The following is a 16,730-nucleotide window of genomic DNA, read 5'->3' as shown; positions in this document are numbered from 1 at the left end:
TCTTTTTCTCAAGACTAGCACTCTGTCACTTTGAGCCACAGCTCCACTTCTGGTTTTCAAAGCCAGACTGTCTTTGAACCACAATCCTCAGATCTCAGCCTCCTGAGTAGCTAGGATTATAGGGGTAAGCCACTGGGGCCTGGCTTTCTGAAAGATTTTTCAGTTCACCTATTAGTCAAGGACTCTAAATGAGCTCACCTATAAATGGGATAGAAGCCAAGGAATCACCAGGAGGACTGGTACTTGAGGCCTTCCTCTCCTCCATCCTTTTTATATGGACCTCTCTGCGAGCATCATTTGGCAACCAACAGGTGGTGTCTGACCCGGTCTCCTGGTCATTTACTGCCAAGATGTAAGACTGATGTCTTAAAGGCTGTGGTGTTTGGCGACCGGAGGGAGGCTTTTCTCTTAGGATGACAGGCTCTTTATTATCTAAAGCATTTGAGGGCTGACCCTCAACCTCTTGTAAATTTAAATCGTCATTTCTTTGACTGACAGATAATTCTAAGTCTGAAGTACCCAAGTGCTCCTTCATCTGAGGACCAGGCTTTGCAGAAGCTCCAGACACACAGAGGGATTTCCCTGTCTCCACTTGGTGATTGGGGGTGCTTTCAGTTCTGAACCACGTCTGCTGACCCAGCACACTGTTCTGATGCAAGTGGTTTACTGGTCTTTGGTCTTTGATAGAAACCAGTGAGTTCTGGCTGAATGAAAGCTTGGAGACATGGGTAGAAGGCGCTTTCAGAGAATTACTTCGGACTTTCATGAGAGGTGATCTGTCTTGTGAAATACCCCGAGCGAGTGACATTCCACTGGTAGTTTGAAAATTCCTGTTGGATTGCAGTGGTTTTAGATCTGGTGGAATCTTTCTAAACTGTGACACGGAGCCGACTCCTCTACCACTCACTCTCCTATTGTCAGAATTAACAATGCTTGGAGCCACTGTCAAATTCGAACCTCGGAAAGATTTATGAATTTCTTGCTGCCTGGGTCTTTCATAAATACCCCGTCTATCGTCCTGTTCAGTAAACCCACTCCAATTGTAAGTCTGTTTCCGCTCTCCATTGGAATCAGGTGTTTGACTTTCTGAATTGACATTTTCTAAGGCTTCACCCTGGCCCTCAATGTAATCCCAGGAACGAGTTCTGTGGTTACTAAAACTAACAGATGAGGATGTCAGAGCGCCTTGAGATGCACTTCTTGGACAATACTTCATCAGCACCGAGTCCTCCAGTCTCTCCTGGGACACGCTGCGCTGCCTGATCTGAACAGACTGGGGCACTCGATCGTGAGAGGTGCTTCGACGTCGTACCTGCAAAGTAGTGCGGGTTGGGACCACCTGGTTGTAATCTGTCGTGCTCTGAGATGCTGCTCTTAAACTATCCAATCTTTCCTGAATTGTCCGACAGCCTATGTGCAATCGTCTGTTATCAATATACTCTTTGTAAGTCTTATAGTTTTTCCAGTCTATGTGCTGATGGGAGTTTGGGGAATAATGATTGACAGGTACAGAAGGAGAGTCCACCATTTGAGATCTACTGCCTGACAGTCCTTCCGAATGTCCAGATTTAAGTAACATCCCAGAAGGTTCCAATGCTCTGGAGCCTGAAGTCTGATGAATCAGATGGGCAGTAGGAATTGATGATGGTGATGTGGTCCTGGATGCTGATTTTAAGGAGGTCTGCTCAGTTACGCCATACCTCACTTCTTCAGTTCTATGGGAAGGACCTGTATGGTTGTTTCTATTGGATAACAAGTCTACAGCCTTCTCAGAAGGCACAATGACAGTCCTTATACTTTCGTTGCAAACACACACTGCTGTGTTTGATTTTGCAACATCTGTTGGTGATGGAGGCACTTGTATTTCCATTCTATAGGCCCTGCCAGGTTGTGTCAGGACTGGTGTATTGGTTTGCTGTTTGCTCACTGATGAGTCTGGAGGAGATACTTCAACTGGTTGTGCCATGGCTGGAGGGGCAGATGGCAGCCAGGGGTAGCAAACTGGTGGAGGCTCAGGTATGTTACGGGCATTGCCACTGTAGGCTTCATTGCCTTTTAGGTAGGCATCTTGAGAATATGCCTGTATGGAAATAAGAGAAAAGAGTCACTTGAAATTCACTAAATTTTCTGTGTTTGTAGTATAACATTTTATTACTAAGCCCTAGGTGTTCCTGAATGATTCTGCAGCATGCACTCAAACACAACAGAGTACTTCACAAAGAAAATTTAAAAATTAAAAAAACTAGTGTCATAGAAATCAAATAAATCAAATAGAATTTGCAACAAATATATAGATTTTAATCATTTACTTTTTCAAAAGGTGTAAGACATATCAACATTCCCCCAACCAATTAGATATAGCCATGTTGCTTCTAAAATTCTCCTCATTCAAGCTTCTCAATTTTTCAGGAGTCGACAGGTTAAATGGCTGCCTAATAAATCCCTGCAAAAGAAGACTCTTCTGCCAGAGAAGGTAAAAATCTTAACCAAATACATTTTGAAGTACTAATACTATAATAAAAATTTATTGAAGTATACTGTCCATTAATCATTACAGATCTCCCAATAATAATTCATTTTTCACAAATCAAACTCTTACTAGCCATGCTAAATGTTTTAATATTTAAAATAAAAGAACATGCTTTTAATTAAGCACATAAACATTAAAGGCACAAACAGATAAAAAGGGTAATCTGTCTTACAGAATGCAAAATATACTTTTTTTCTTTTAAGCTAATGCAACAACAATAATGTACAAATCTATCTGGTCTCTTATTAGATGAGATTTCTATTATTAACAGGCAGGCATGCAGCTCAATTTTTGTCAACTATTTATGAAATTATCTAATAATATTTCTTAAAATTTAAGAACAACTAATTAATTACAGAGACTGCACAAAACAGAGCTTATGGATGCAACACAAGACCACATTTAGCATCTCAGACAGTCAGGTGTGGAAACATATCTTCCCTATCAAAACAAGCTTAATTCAACACTCTCATCACATCCTGTCTTTGCATACACAGCTTGCAAAGCCCAAGTGCAGCCACAAACATAAGAGGAGCAAAGTTCTAGGGAAAGGGAGAGGAAAGCGTGATACTTTCAAAAAATTGCAGATGCAGATAAATACTATGCTTTGACACCCATCATTTATTTCCAGGAGACAAAAGAAAACCAAATGTAAAGGTTAAGAAACAACGTAAACAATATTATCACAAACATTCTCTGCAAATTAGTAAGATTAAGACTATGGAGGGATTTTTTTAAGCAAACTTACAATTTTAATAAATCAGCTCGTTAAAAATCTCTACAACACATGACTTAAAAAGCAAGGAAATGGCTACTAAGCGTTTCTTACCAGTGCTGTGACATCCTTTGTAAACTGTAGCTAGCAGAAAATAGGGAAACACAGTAGAAAGCTGCTTACTGATATAAAGACAGAATCATGTTGTCATATTGATGCTAGAAACAGCCAGCTAAAAATACATCTACACTGATTTCTCTGGAAGGTACCAAGAGAGGTAAAGGGCAGTGAAGCATAAAGAATAACTTCAGTATCCCTCTAAACCACTTTTCCCCAGGCTTTTTTATCTAGTTCTTACTTTATTTGCTTGTGACTCTTGAAAGCAAAAATACATGTGGTGACACGCATGCCTGACAGATTATTTTTTTTTGCAGCTCACTGCTGTCTGGTAACGCGTTACAAAGCTTCCCTTCCTCACAAGCAACACTGATGTCTCTCATTTCCCCTGAGCTGCTTCCATCTCTGCTTGCACATGACGACATGAGTGCTCTGTTATGCATTTAAAATAGTACAACCTCCTCCCTCCCCGGTAAATCAGAGCACAACCACAAGCTGTCAGCTGACGGCAGCCGCTTTTACTCTATGATTTGGGGCTTGGGGGTGGAAGGGAAAACCATTTTGTTAAATAGATTTCACGCACAAATTCTGATTTTGTAACACCGTCTTTTTTATACTGCTTTATTAGTTTATGAAATAACTACTGAATGTACATAAAATATGACTTCCTGGACTCTTAGAACCTGGACTAGAAGGCAGTCAGAAATTAGACGTGCATATAGTAATATTTTTACAGTATAAACAGTATAAATAAATAGTCAAGCAGAACATGTACTTTGCATGTTGGATATGTGCACGAACCTAACAAGCCTGGCTTTTTTGTGCTCATTAGAGCCACACGGCTGCTCTTCTGTTTCAGGAGCCTGTCTGCACTGCCTGTGCAGTATTTCCTGCAGGGGGTCGGGAGATCTTGTTATGCACCAACTGAAAAGGAGGGCAGATCCCTACAGCTGGTGAGAGAGGGAAAGCTGTCCAGCTTCTGGACTTCTGAAAAACCTCTGTTATATTTTTGAACACTGGGAAACCTGAAGACAAATACAAACATTTGCCATGAAGCCTATTTTTTCCTCCACACATTAAAAAAAAGTGTCTGGGAAATGCTATTCTAGAATGAACAATTTAAGAATAACTTCTTTGTTCAAATTTGGGGAAGACTTATCTCTTAACAATGGAAGTATGTGGCTGGAACTATTAATTGCTTAAAATTTTATTATATGCATCAGATTATCTCTAAGAATTCCTACATAGCAATTCTGAATATTATAGTCACAGATGCCCACTTCTGAGTTAAGTTTTGACAAGGGGCTTTAAAATTCATACACATGAGACTGTCTAAGTAGACATGCTAACACCTAGAACTACAGTCTCATTTGAACTATAATTGAGACAATAAAAAATGAATTCACTGACTGGTGGCTCACACCTATAATCCTCACTACCCAGGAGGCTGAGATATGAGGATCATTGTTAGAAGCCAGCCTGGGCAGAAAAGTCCATGAGACTCTTATCTTCAATTAATCACACAAAAAAGCTGGAAGTGGAGCTGTGGCTCAAGTAGTAGAGCACTAGCCTTGAAACATCCCCTAGGCTCTGAGTTCAAGCTCCAGAACCAGCAAAAAAGAAAAAAGAAAATCATTCAAGAGTATTACTGAGATCCTCACATATTTTTAGCACATTAACCACTAAACAAGATAACTTTATTTCTATCAATTTACTTTCTTATTAAAATGTGACTCATTCTTATAAAATTTGGAACCGATACTATGTCTATCTGCCAGCCAGAGTGAAATATCAGTGCCTCCACAGTCACTGTGATTTGTTATGTACCACTTGGAGGACACGGACACACCTGTGGGTAAGTCGGGAACATGTATATATGGGAGGTTTTGAGAGGTGTGGTTCAAGGCACATTCTGGGAGGTAAAGTCAGGAATCAATAGTAAGCACTTTAAGAAATGATTTTTCTTCTGATACTTAATGGTGTTTCCTAGGAAACCAGTTGTGCATTAAACTCCTACACCTTCAACGACATGACTTCACAGGGGCTTGGCTAGCATGGGGTGTATCCCCTGGAATGGGTCAGAATATGTAGCTCTCTCAGATGAATATCAAGTGCAGACAGATGATTTTATATTCTGTGAATGGAGCTGAAAGTTCTGTAACTCACTCTTGGCTGTGACTGTGTTGGTTTTCTCTACTACACTTGCTTACCAGGTACCAAATCTTCCACTGAGTTGTAATGGTCTGACATGCCAATGTTTTTGACTTTCTACTGGGGAATCTTTGACTGGTGAGTGGGCACCAATGAAGTGGCACAAAATACCTCTTACAGGGATTATATTCTCATTCTTATATAAACATGTCAAAACCATCCAGTATTAGTCAAGTTTATCTGAAATGGTCATGAACTAGAAATGTTTTAAACCAATGTCAATCCGAATTGCATAGTTAACTATTAATCATTTCTATTTTGGTTTTAGGATCAAATGAATGCTTTACAACCTACACAGGTGGTTTCTGACAGATACAGACAATACTGTTTTTCCAAAATAAAAAATGGCAAAAAAAATTGCAATTGTTTAATTGCTCTCATTTAGCTTTTTTCACATCACTCCACAGTATTTCTTAAACTCCTTTTAAAGTTTTATATCTTTTTTTTTCTTTTTTGTCAGTCGTGGGCCTGAACTCTGGGCCTGGGCACTGTCCCTCAGTTCTTCAGCTCAGGGTTAGCACTCTACCACTTGAGCCACAACGCCACTTCCAGCTTTTTCTGCTTATGTGGTGCTGAGGAATTGAACCTGGGGCCCTCAAGCATGCAAGGCAAGCACTCTACCACTGAGTCACCTTCCCAGCCCCTAAAGTTTTATATCTTACAACAGTTTAAAAGCTATCTTAATATTGGCATGAATCCTACTCTGCCTATTACAGCTAACAAGCTCTTAAGCAAAAACAAGAGGTAGGGGCTGGGAAGGTGGCTCAGTGGTAGAGCGCTTGCCTTGCATGCATGAGGCCCTGTGTTCAATTCCTCAGCACCACATAAGCAAAAAGAAAAAAGCCAGAAGTGGCACTGTGGCTCAAGTGGTAGAGTGCTAGCCTTGAGCTGAAGAGCTGAGGGACATCGCCCAGGCCCAGAGTTCAGGCCCCACGACTGGACCCCCCCCCCCCAAAAAAAAAAACAAAAAACAAAAACAAGAGGTAAAATAAAGAAAAATGGATTACAGAATTTTTCACCTTATAAAAGGCAAATCAAACAAGCTTTACTATTAATAGTCTGGATCTTAAGGATAGGTACGATGTCTTACAGTAAATAATGCTAATTAACCTTTCAGTTTGGTTTCTAGTAGTTAAGTCAAAGTCATAATTACCATTATCTATACTATTAGTGATTAAACAAGCAAACAAACAATGCAGAATAAAATGCCCCACAGAACAAAGAAGCTAGTTCATATTTAACAGGCTAACTTGTTAATTTAATGTCATTCCTCATACAAAAAGCAAAAATATCTACATACCTGAACAGTGGAATATGCACTGACCTTGCTGGTGGGAGAATGGGAAAAGGGGATGGGAGGCATGGGGAGAGACTGGCACTTTTTATATATTTGTCTATAGTATTTGAAAAATGTCAACAAACATGAAGTATTCTTTTTTTTTTTTTGGGGGGGGGGGTCCGGTTGTGGGCCTGAACTCTGAGCCTGGGCGTTGTCCCTTAGCTCTTCAGCTCAAGGCTAGAGCTCTACCACTTGAGCCACAGCGCCACTTCCGGCTTTTTTCTTTTTGCTTATGTGGTGCTGAGGAATCGAACCCAGGGCCTCAGGCATGCAAGGCAAGTGCTCTACCACTGAGCCAACTTCCCAGCCCCAACATGAACTATTCTTACAATTCATTCAAGTCATATTTTAGAAAAGAATAACTGCCACTAAATTGGAAAACATGGAAAAAAAAAAAAAAAACCTCTGGAATTCCTACCCTTGCTTCCTTAATTTGATAGGACCATTTTAATTTATACTTGATAAGTGTGTACTTCATTTTAAATGGATTATTGTTTAAGCACAAGGCCCTTAAGAGTTCAAACCAGTACTACCAAAATAATTTGTTTTAATTAATAAAGTAATCCTAACAGGCCTAAAGAATAACTTAAATTAAGCTACAGTTTTCAACATATCACACATCAAGATTGGCAAACAGAACATAACAAGTAAGAGCAATAGCAGTGATGTTAACTAGTCGTGAGAGACTCAAAAGTAAACCATTAATATTCATTTGCCCTCAATGGTAGGCTGGCATTTTGGTTTAGAGCTGGGGCTTTGGTCTCGGATCTGAGTTCAAGTACTAACACTCTTCCCTACTGTACTAGACAAGCTGTTTAAAGTTGCTATAGTTAACACGCAACTGCATAGGGCAGGCTCAAAATGCTGGGGCTCAACAAAATGCATACCCAGGAATCTCTAATTATTGGAACTGATTAACCAGAAATGTAACTGAATTAACTAGAAATTTAACTAAATCACAAGCTTAACAAAGCAGCTTTTATTACACACTGAGGAATAAAAAGCCTAACGTAAAAGCTTTCCTAGTACTCATTCAAGGAGGGCTTGGCTTTCAGGCAGTACTGTGGTCTGACTGTGTGCCTTCCCTTGGTCACTTTTGGAAACCTTATCACAAAAGCCTTAGTGCTAGGCCTGGGGCCTTTCAGAGGTAACAGGTCGTGAATGGGGTTAGTTTTCTTATGAAAGAGGCCCCTCACCAAATGCCCAGTGAAGACACAGTGGGAAGGCACCACCCCTGGGGAAACATGCCCTGACTAGCTTCCAAATCTCAGTATCTGAGCCTGGAATTCGTTTCCCAACCTTCAGAAAGAAATTCTTGTTGTTTATATGCTATCCAGTCTCAGGCATTTCATTAGAGCAACCTGAACCAACTAAGGCAGTGAGCAGCCGGGCTTATATGAGCGATAGGTGATGGCTACTTCATGTCCCGACAATACTCAACAGATAAACTGTTTTGCAACTGTGGACCTAAGACACCATAGTGTAAAATACTACAAAACACAGTCCGATGACTAGAATACAATAGTATTCATACTGCTAAGAGTAAATTATGTTGGCTAAAAAAAATTAAGCTAGCTGAGCAATGATGGTTCACACCTGTGATCCTTTTTACTCAGGAGACAGCTCTGAGGACTGCAGTAGGCATGAAAGTCTGTAAGACTCTTCATCTCCAATTAGGCAACACACACACACACACACACACACACACACACACACACACACACACACACACACACACACACACACACACACACACACACACACACACACACACACACACACACACACACACACACACACACACACACACACACACACACACACACACACACACACACACACTGCACCAAAGTGAAGCTAGTTCAAATGGTGGAATGATAACCTTGAGCAAAAGAGATCAGGGATAGTGCCAAGGCCCTGAGTTCAACCTCTTAGTACAGGCACAAAATAAATATAAAAATTAAGAATGAGGGTTGGGAAGGTGCCTTGCATGCATGAGGCCCTGGGTTCAATTCCTCAGCATCACATAAGCAAAAAGAAAAAAGTCGGAAGTGGTGCTGTGGCTCAAGTGGTAGAGCGCTAGCCTTGAGCTGAAGAGCTGAGGGACAGCGCCCAAGTCCAGAGTTTAGGCCCCACGACCAGATCCCCCCCCCCAAAAAATTATGAATGAGGCTGCTAAGCACAGGAGTTCTACAACTACCTCTAATTTAAAAATGTAATAAATAATTCTTAATCTTAATTTGTGCCTTTCAACATTGTTATCGCTGTCATCCATAAATTTTTTCATTAAAGACCTGCCTTTATGACAAGTTTTAAGACAAGTTAAAATGTCTACCCTTTAAAGATGAGCTGAGCACTTCCTAACAATTTGGTCCAAGCATGGCTTCAGGAGATGAAGCCTCTACACACACATGGCCCAGTCCTGCCTTTCCACAGGGACATGATTTTTGGAGTGGTGACAAGAGTGTACTTCTTGTTTCTCTTTATACTGAATATCCAACTTCACAGACACACATTTATCTTTAAAAGCATGAGTAATAACTTACATAAACAAGACCAGTATAAGCACTTAAGTAACTTCTGAAGTACTCTTCAAGGACACTTTAGCTCTAGAATCTGTGCTAGAGACACAGGATTTCTATTTGTGGCTTAAAAAATAACCTCTCATTCTCTTTGTGTTATATAAAGGCTCTGAAAACGACACTGGTAAATCCAGTGAAAAACTGGATTTGGCAGAAAAGCTGCCATATCCTCTAATGTGCATATTGTTTTATATATGCTCCTCTGATTTCCTCATGATACATTAAAATGTGAATTAAGTCTAAGTATAAAAGGAGTTTTCTTTTTATCACTAAGGTCGTTATTTATTCAACATATTTTAAAAATGAATTTTATGTTTTAATATACCACAACCCTTAACTGAATAGTCTTCAAGATCTGTACGTCAATATCTTTGACTAAATGATATTGACAACACAGGAGAATAGTGTGGTTTTTCCCTTTATTCTAAATTTACTATAACTATAACAAGACACACTAACCAAATTTTCCACTCATCATATCATTAGAGGACTATTTCTTCCATGTAATAAGTGGCTTACTGCTCATCTGTCAGGCAACAGGCCACAGTAGAATTTGGTGTTTAGATCTTAGATATCCAGTGATGTGGCCATTCTATGCAATATACACTTTTCTTTATAAAGGCATCAAACCAGTGCCTTCACCTTGGTGAGAAGGAAAATATAGTCCTGGTCAGAGGACAATTTTACAAGTCAAGTCTCTCTTCAAGCCTTCAGATTCCAAGGAGCAACCAATGAATACGACATTTATACAATCACCTTCCGGTGTTCTGTGATGATAAGAAATGAAGAATGCCCTTTCCAGGCTAGTGATTCAGTCACTGGTTTCAATGGCTGCATTTGTAACTGGGTCACTAGAATGACTTACCAGGGTAGATATCTCTTAACTACTTCTCTATATATCTAAGAAAATTCCTGCATAACGTGGCACTGTCCTTCCTGAGCCCCTCCATTTAAGATAACTAATCAGAAATAAGCCTAGCTGAAGGAAAATCAACATGCCTTGAAAATACCAGGTTAATCTCCAAGGATTTCAGTTTCTTTTTCACATGTCTGTTAACAAGGTGAATCATTAGGCTCCCCTTTAGTGACTTTCTTGCAAAAAAAATGTATACAGGTTACTTAGGATGTTTATTGAGCTAAATTCAAATGCAGTTTCTTTTTTTCATGACTTTAGCCATATAAGTAGTAAGAAATACCTCAATTATTCGCTTAATTTAAAACAACAAAAACCTTCAGTGGACCACATTTTCTAGATCTGTTAGTGGTCAATGCTAGTCTGTTTTATCCCATTGAATTGCAAAGGCCATTGAAGAAAAGTATTTTGTTGAATGACATTTATATTTTCATCACCTGCTTTCTTTTACTTTTAATTGTATTTTAAGAGGGGGTTAGGCAGTCAATTAAATTTCTTTCTAAAAATCAGGAGATCAATTTAGACTATTCATGTTTAAGTTTTCACATATATGGCTTAATTTCCCCTAATGTATTTTCTCCTTGTAGACTGTTCATTCTGCATATTACTTCTAAGGGAATAAATTCATACCATTAACAAAATCTGTTATTTATTTATTTATTTTTGGTCAGTCATGGGGCTTGAACTCTGGGCCTGAGCGCTATCCCTCAGCTCTTTAGCTCAAGGCTAGCGCTCTACTACTTGAGCTACAGTGCCACTTCCTAAAATCTGTTCATTTAAAACAATAATTTTTATCAGAAAATTAGGCAATGGCTTTCCTAAAACATCCATCTTCATATATATATAAAACATCTATCCTCACACACACACACACACACACACACACACACACACACACACACACACACGTTATATAGAAAGGGGGGAGGGAGAGAGAGAAAAAGACTCTTAATTCCTAGAAATAGGCACTTGTACTCTAAGCTTTCATCATTTTTGAATCAAAGGACTACTTATAATATAACAGCCAAACTCTTGGGAAACTCATCTTATATGAAAATTCACTGTGGAGTCAGTAAAACCTGTCGCTCAGTCATAATTTGGCAATGCTAGGAAAGGAACCCATGGCCTTGTGTATGCCAGGTAAGCACAGAGCTGAGCTACCTCCCCCCCGCCCCCAGCCCAAATGCAAATAAAACAACTGTCCTTTCATGTTTGCTTTTATAAAATGTAGAGAATTCCAGATTCTACTTTAAATGAGCCAGGAGATTATTTTCTCTAAGACTCTTTAAAAAAATATAATCTACTATCATCTCAAAATGACTTTATGACTATAAAATAATTCATATTGGACTAAATAAAACTTACCACTTGGAGAATGTCTTCATCTTTTGGCATAACACTAAGTTCCAATGTGGTATCACTGAAATTGGAATATAAATACACTTTTTTAGTGGAGATGAAAGTATGTAAGAAAGATTAAAGGAAAAATAGTTAAAACTCAAATATTTTTAAGCTGTTTAAGAGTTGGTTCTTAAATCAGTATTTTTTATTAGAAAATCAGACAACTCACTAAAATGAAATCACTTTTATATGGGTAAGTTAATAATATACAAAAGAACCAGGAGCTGATGGCTTACACCTGTAATCCTACTACTTGGGAGGCTGAGATCTGAGGAATGCAGTTTGAAGTCAACCCAAACAGGCCATGAGACTCTTTCTAAAATAACCACCTAAAAACCAGAAGTGGAGCTGTAGGTCAAAGTGGTAGAGCACTAGTCTTTAAAAACAACAACAACAACAACTCAGGAACAGTGCTCAGGCCTTGAGTTGAAGCCCCTAAACCTACAATAAACAGTAACAACAACAACAATATACAAAAGAGAGCATCCAACCAATCATATGTCTGCACATCTAATAATGATTAGCCAAGTCTTCTTTGTAATGTGTGTGGTTAATTTAGAAATATAAAATATGTTACCTATACAAAATAATCCTAGGACAAAACTTAGAACAACATTAGTAACATTACTACACAATTATTTATTGATTTTCAAGTCATAAAACAAATACTTTGGGGAGAGGGAGTAACGGGGTCTAAATTTATGTACTTACTAAGCAACTGATTTGCCGCTTTACCCACACCTTCATCCCTCCCTTTTGGCTGGGATATGGTTATTGGGGAGGTAGGGTCTTGATTTTTGCCTGGGCTGATCAGGGTTGTTATCCTCCTAGTTAGACTTCCTTGTGTTAGCTGAGTTCACAGGCCGCAATGCTTTTATTGGTTGACATGAGTCTTGTGGAATTTCTCTTGGGCTTGCCTCAAACTGCAATCCTCCTGATCTCCAAACCCAAGTAGATAGGACTACAGGCATAAGCTACAAATTATAAATTCTTACCACATTCTCTGCTCATCAAATCTGAAACTTATTAATATAAATTAAGCAAAGAACCCTTAAATTGAAATTCTGGGGACTGAACTCATGTCCTTCACCTCACCTTCTCTCAAATTTAGCATGTTTACATTTTAAGCAACTTTATATACTTTTGAAATAGTTCCTCTTAGTCTTAGAAGTAAAGAAATACGTTTGCCATCATGACTACAAAAGTAATTTTTTTTTTGTCATGGGGCTTGAACTCTGGGCTTAGGTGCTGTCCTTGTGCTCTTCAGCTCAAGGCGAGCGCTCTACCGCTTGAGCCACAGCACCACTTCCAGTTTTCTAGCAGTTTATTGGAGGTAAGAGTCTCATGAACTTTCCTGCCAGGGCTGGCTTTGAACCTCCATCCTCAGATCTCAGCCTCCTGAGTAGCTAGGATTACAGGCGTGAGCCACCGGTGCCCGGCTAAAGTAATTTATTTTTAACACCTCTGACAATATCATTTCACATACTGTTTTCTTCCCTCTGATTTAATTTTAGAACTTTTATAAGAACAGCTCAAAGTGATTTTATTTTGGTGATACTAATTTTCTGTTAAATATAATAGAGAAGTTTCTCTAAGATTAAAAAGGTCAAAGGGAGATGGCAAGCATGCACAAGGGCTAGGTTCTATCCCCAGACTGAAAAGGAGGGAAAGAAAATAACCAAGAATTTAAATGGAATCCCATGATCTGAAATTACATTTAGATATAGCAAGGAGAGTACCACTATCTCCATTGAGGAGTTCAATAGTATCATATCTGACTATATCACAATCTAACAATATCATATCCCCTCAATATGCTCCAAAGATTAAGCAGTCATCAAACCCTATCAAAAAAAATCCACAACCAATAATTTATCTGTCTCTCATTTGATAGATCTGAACCATTATTTTTAGGTTCATAAATGTGGGGAAAATGGCAAAGCAGTGAGAACCATAAGTGCAAATAAATGAAACTAACAAAATATAGAGGTACTTGTATTTCATAGAACGCACACACACACACACACACACACACACACACACACTCACTCACTCACTCACTCACTCACTCACTCACTCACTCACTCACAGTTTAGAAGAATTCTTTAGCAAGGATCCAGTCTTACATTAGCTTACTGCACATTGTCAAGGGCTTTGTGCTACATTATATAGTTACTTCCAACCATAAATAAAGGGAACATAAGTTTTAAGATCATAAAGAAAAGTCAGTATTTCTCTCAGTTTTCAAGATGCTTTTTATTGGCTGAAAAATTAAGACTGCAATTCCGATGTTTTCTAGAATTATGTTGATTTTGAGGAGAACAAAGATTAAGTTGTGATTACTTGGAAAATTGTATATATATAGTGGTTGTTGGTTGTGGGGCCTGAACTCTGGGCCTGGGCGCTGTCCCTCAGCTCTTCAGCTCAAGGCTAGTGCTCTATCACTTGAGCCACAGCACCACTTCCAGCTTGTTTATGTGGTGCTGAGGAATCGAATCCAGGGCCTCACGCAGGCAAGGCAAGCACTCTACTACTGAGCCACCTTCCCAGCCCAGAAAATAATATTTTTAAAGACATTTTAAACAAACTAAAAATCCTGAAATTATAGGCTGACAAAACATATTGGTGTATTTATAATAGTCTCAAGTAGTGTTAGAAATCAAAAAACATAGGTAGATTCCCCACTACCTGAAGGGGTTTTCAATTCATTACCAACATTAGAGGCAAGATTTAAGAGTTATTTTCTCTAATGACTTCATTAAATATTAAAACACTAAGGAGAATACTGAGATCAATTAATCATGATTGTGTCATTTAATTGTAAAATAATGACAATATATTAGGCCATTAGTGTAAATAATTTAGATTACAGTACAAGCTGTTTTAGGACATAGCTAGAGAGATTGATAAAGCTCTTTAGAAAAACAAAAAATGCCAACTGAATTATAAACAGGTGAATGAAGCTAATAGGAACCATTAGATAATCCAAAAGTTATAATATTTGGATCTGGGAAGAATCTCTTCAATAGAAAGAGCTTCTGGAAATCAGACCTAGACTTATAATCCATTGAAATTCAATAGGGTGACCTCTGGTTTGTTTACTTGTAATCTAATAAATACGTGTTTACCTTTAGAACTCAAAATTCTATCCTTCTGCAGGTTATAGGCACATGCACTAAAAGAAAGTATCTTGCTTCCTTCATTAAAATAAATGAGTTTAAGCCAAGCAGATTATGATCACTGAATAATACATTAATGTTGTATTATCAAAAGATACTAGGTATGCATTTATTTCTATTCATTTTAAACAAATTATATATTTCTCACTTCAAATGAAAGTGGGGAAACTTACATGTGATCTGAAATGTGTGCCTCTCAGACCCTAAAGGATCTAAATCACAAATCTGACAAATCTGCCACAGCAAAGCCATCAACTCAGCTCTGCCAGACAGCGATTACTGGCAACTGTCAAATGCATTGTTCACTACATAGAACATTTTACATCTTCCTGTCACCCCAGTTCTTTACAGAAATACAAAACTGTACTGCATCTATTTCTTCTACTGATTTATAAACCATCTTGGCCCAAATTAGTATTGTTTAAAGAATCTTACCTGTTCTGAATTAGTGCAATTACTTGAGAATAGGTCTTTCCAATAACACTTTCTCCATTCACTTTTATAATTCGGTCACCTTTGAGGAAGAGTGGGAAGAAAACACATGAGGAAGTCCTAGAGAAAATCACTCTGGAATAATGTTGAAAATATTTCTTGAAGATGTCATTTTTTTCTTCTGTTTTTCAAATTCAGGGCCTTTCCACATGCCAGGCAGGCACTCTATATCTGAGTTACATTCCTAACCTAAGAATAATATGTTTATTATTTTTAAAAGTACATTTTACAAAAAAAATGAATTGAAATTTTGGTATATCAAACTTATCCGGAAACACAGCCATGTTCTCAGTAAGAGTTCTAGACATAGATGAGCTTAGCAATTTCAAAAAGTATAGCCTTCACATCTCTCTGATGAGTTATTTCTCCACTCGCCCTATCATTTCTGCCAGGGAACATTATTCAGCTGTTTGCATATCATCAGTGCCCTCTATCAATTGATAGTACGGTATCTTTGCTATGTACACATTTGGTTAGTTGATTAGTCTCTAAAACTTAAATATGGGAATGCATGTGCTTTTGACTTTGTACATACATGTATATTTTAATGGAGGAAAAGATATTGAAGTACTCCGAAAAGCTCAGAGACATAGAAAGTTAGAGAAATAAAGGACAGTAGAGAGGAATGAGAAAAGTAGTTTATGGGTGCTTGCTCTTCACAGCATCTCACTTCATCATCTCAGTCTTATGACTCAACATATGGCAGATGATACACTCTGTGTAAAGGACTCTAATATGTATGGTAATATGCACACCGTACATATTAATATTAAAACTGGGCTTATATTAAAGTGTGATGAAAAAGATAATTAATTCTGCTAGAAAATATTAGTGAATCTTAATAAATGTCAGCAATGATATTCATTACTTATTTTTAGCTCAAATGTTTTATTCAGAGAAGTCTTCATGGATTCCCATTTTAAATTATTTCATGTTTAAAAACAAGAAAAAAGAGTAACTATTTTACAGTGTTGAATAGTCTATGAAATCTTTAGTTTTTATTTTATATCCACCTAACTAGGGCACATTCACTGATGTCTGCAGGTGGAGGGGCTTAGGAGCACAGAAACTCAAGCCACAACTTGTGCTTGCCAATAATTCCTCTCTGGAACCTCTAGAACTTGGGAAGCTCCCAAATTTCTTGCAAATTGTGCCAAATAAAAAACATCTATCATTTTCCTATTTATTCAGTGTGTGAAAACTAGGTTTTTAAAGTCTGTTCCCTGTGTCCACAATTTATCACTTTACATA

The 16,730-nt window shown here is 38.2% G+C and overlaps 1 protein-coding gene across 2 annotated transcripts in view; it reads right to left on the bottom strand.

Moving 5' to 3' along the window:
* Nucleotides 1-16,730, bottom strand: part of Arhgap21 (Rho GTPase activating protein 21) — a 120,553-nt gene that overhangs the window by 31,115 nt on the left and 72,708 nt on the right. For both annotated transcript variants that reach the window (XM_042686075.1, XM_042686076.1), the window contains 3 exons: nt 15,423-15,501; nt 11,773-11,827; nt 199-2,080 (listed from right to left, as the gene is read on the bottom strand). In XM_042686075.1, the coding sequence (XP_042542009.1) occupies nt 199-2,080; nt 11,773-11,827; nt 15,423-15,501 (2,016 nt within the window). The remainder of the gene's footprint in view (nt 1-198; nt 2,081-11,772; nt 11,828-15,422; nt 15,502-16,730) is intronic.

The sequence above is a fragment of the Dipodomys spectabilis genome, unplaced genomic scaffold, assembly GCF_019054845.1.
Source record: "Dipodomys spectabilis isolate Male_0828 unplaced genomic scaffold, ASM1905484v1 ptg000096l, whole genome shotgun sequence".
In the NCBI taxonomy this organism is placed as follows: Eukaryota; Metazoa; Chordata; class Mammalia; order Rodentia; family Heteromyidae; genus Dipodomys; species Dipodomys spectabilis.
Note: the sequence above shows the minus strand (reverse complement) of the source record. Positions and strands in the feature narration are given on the sequence as shown.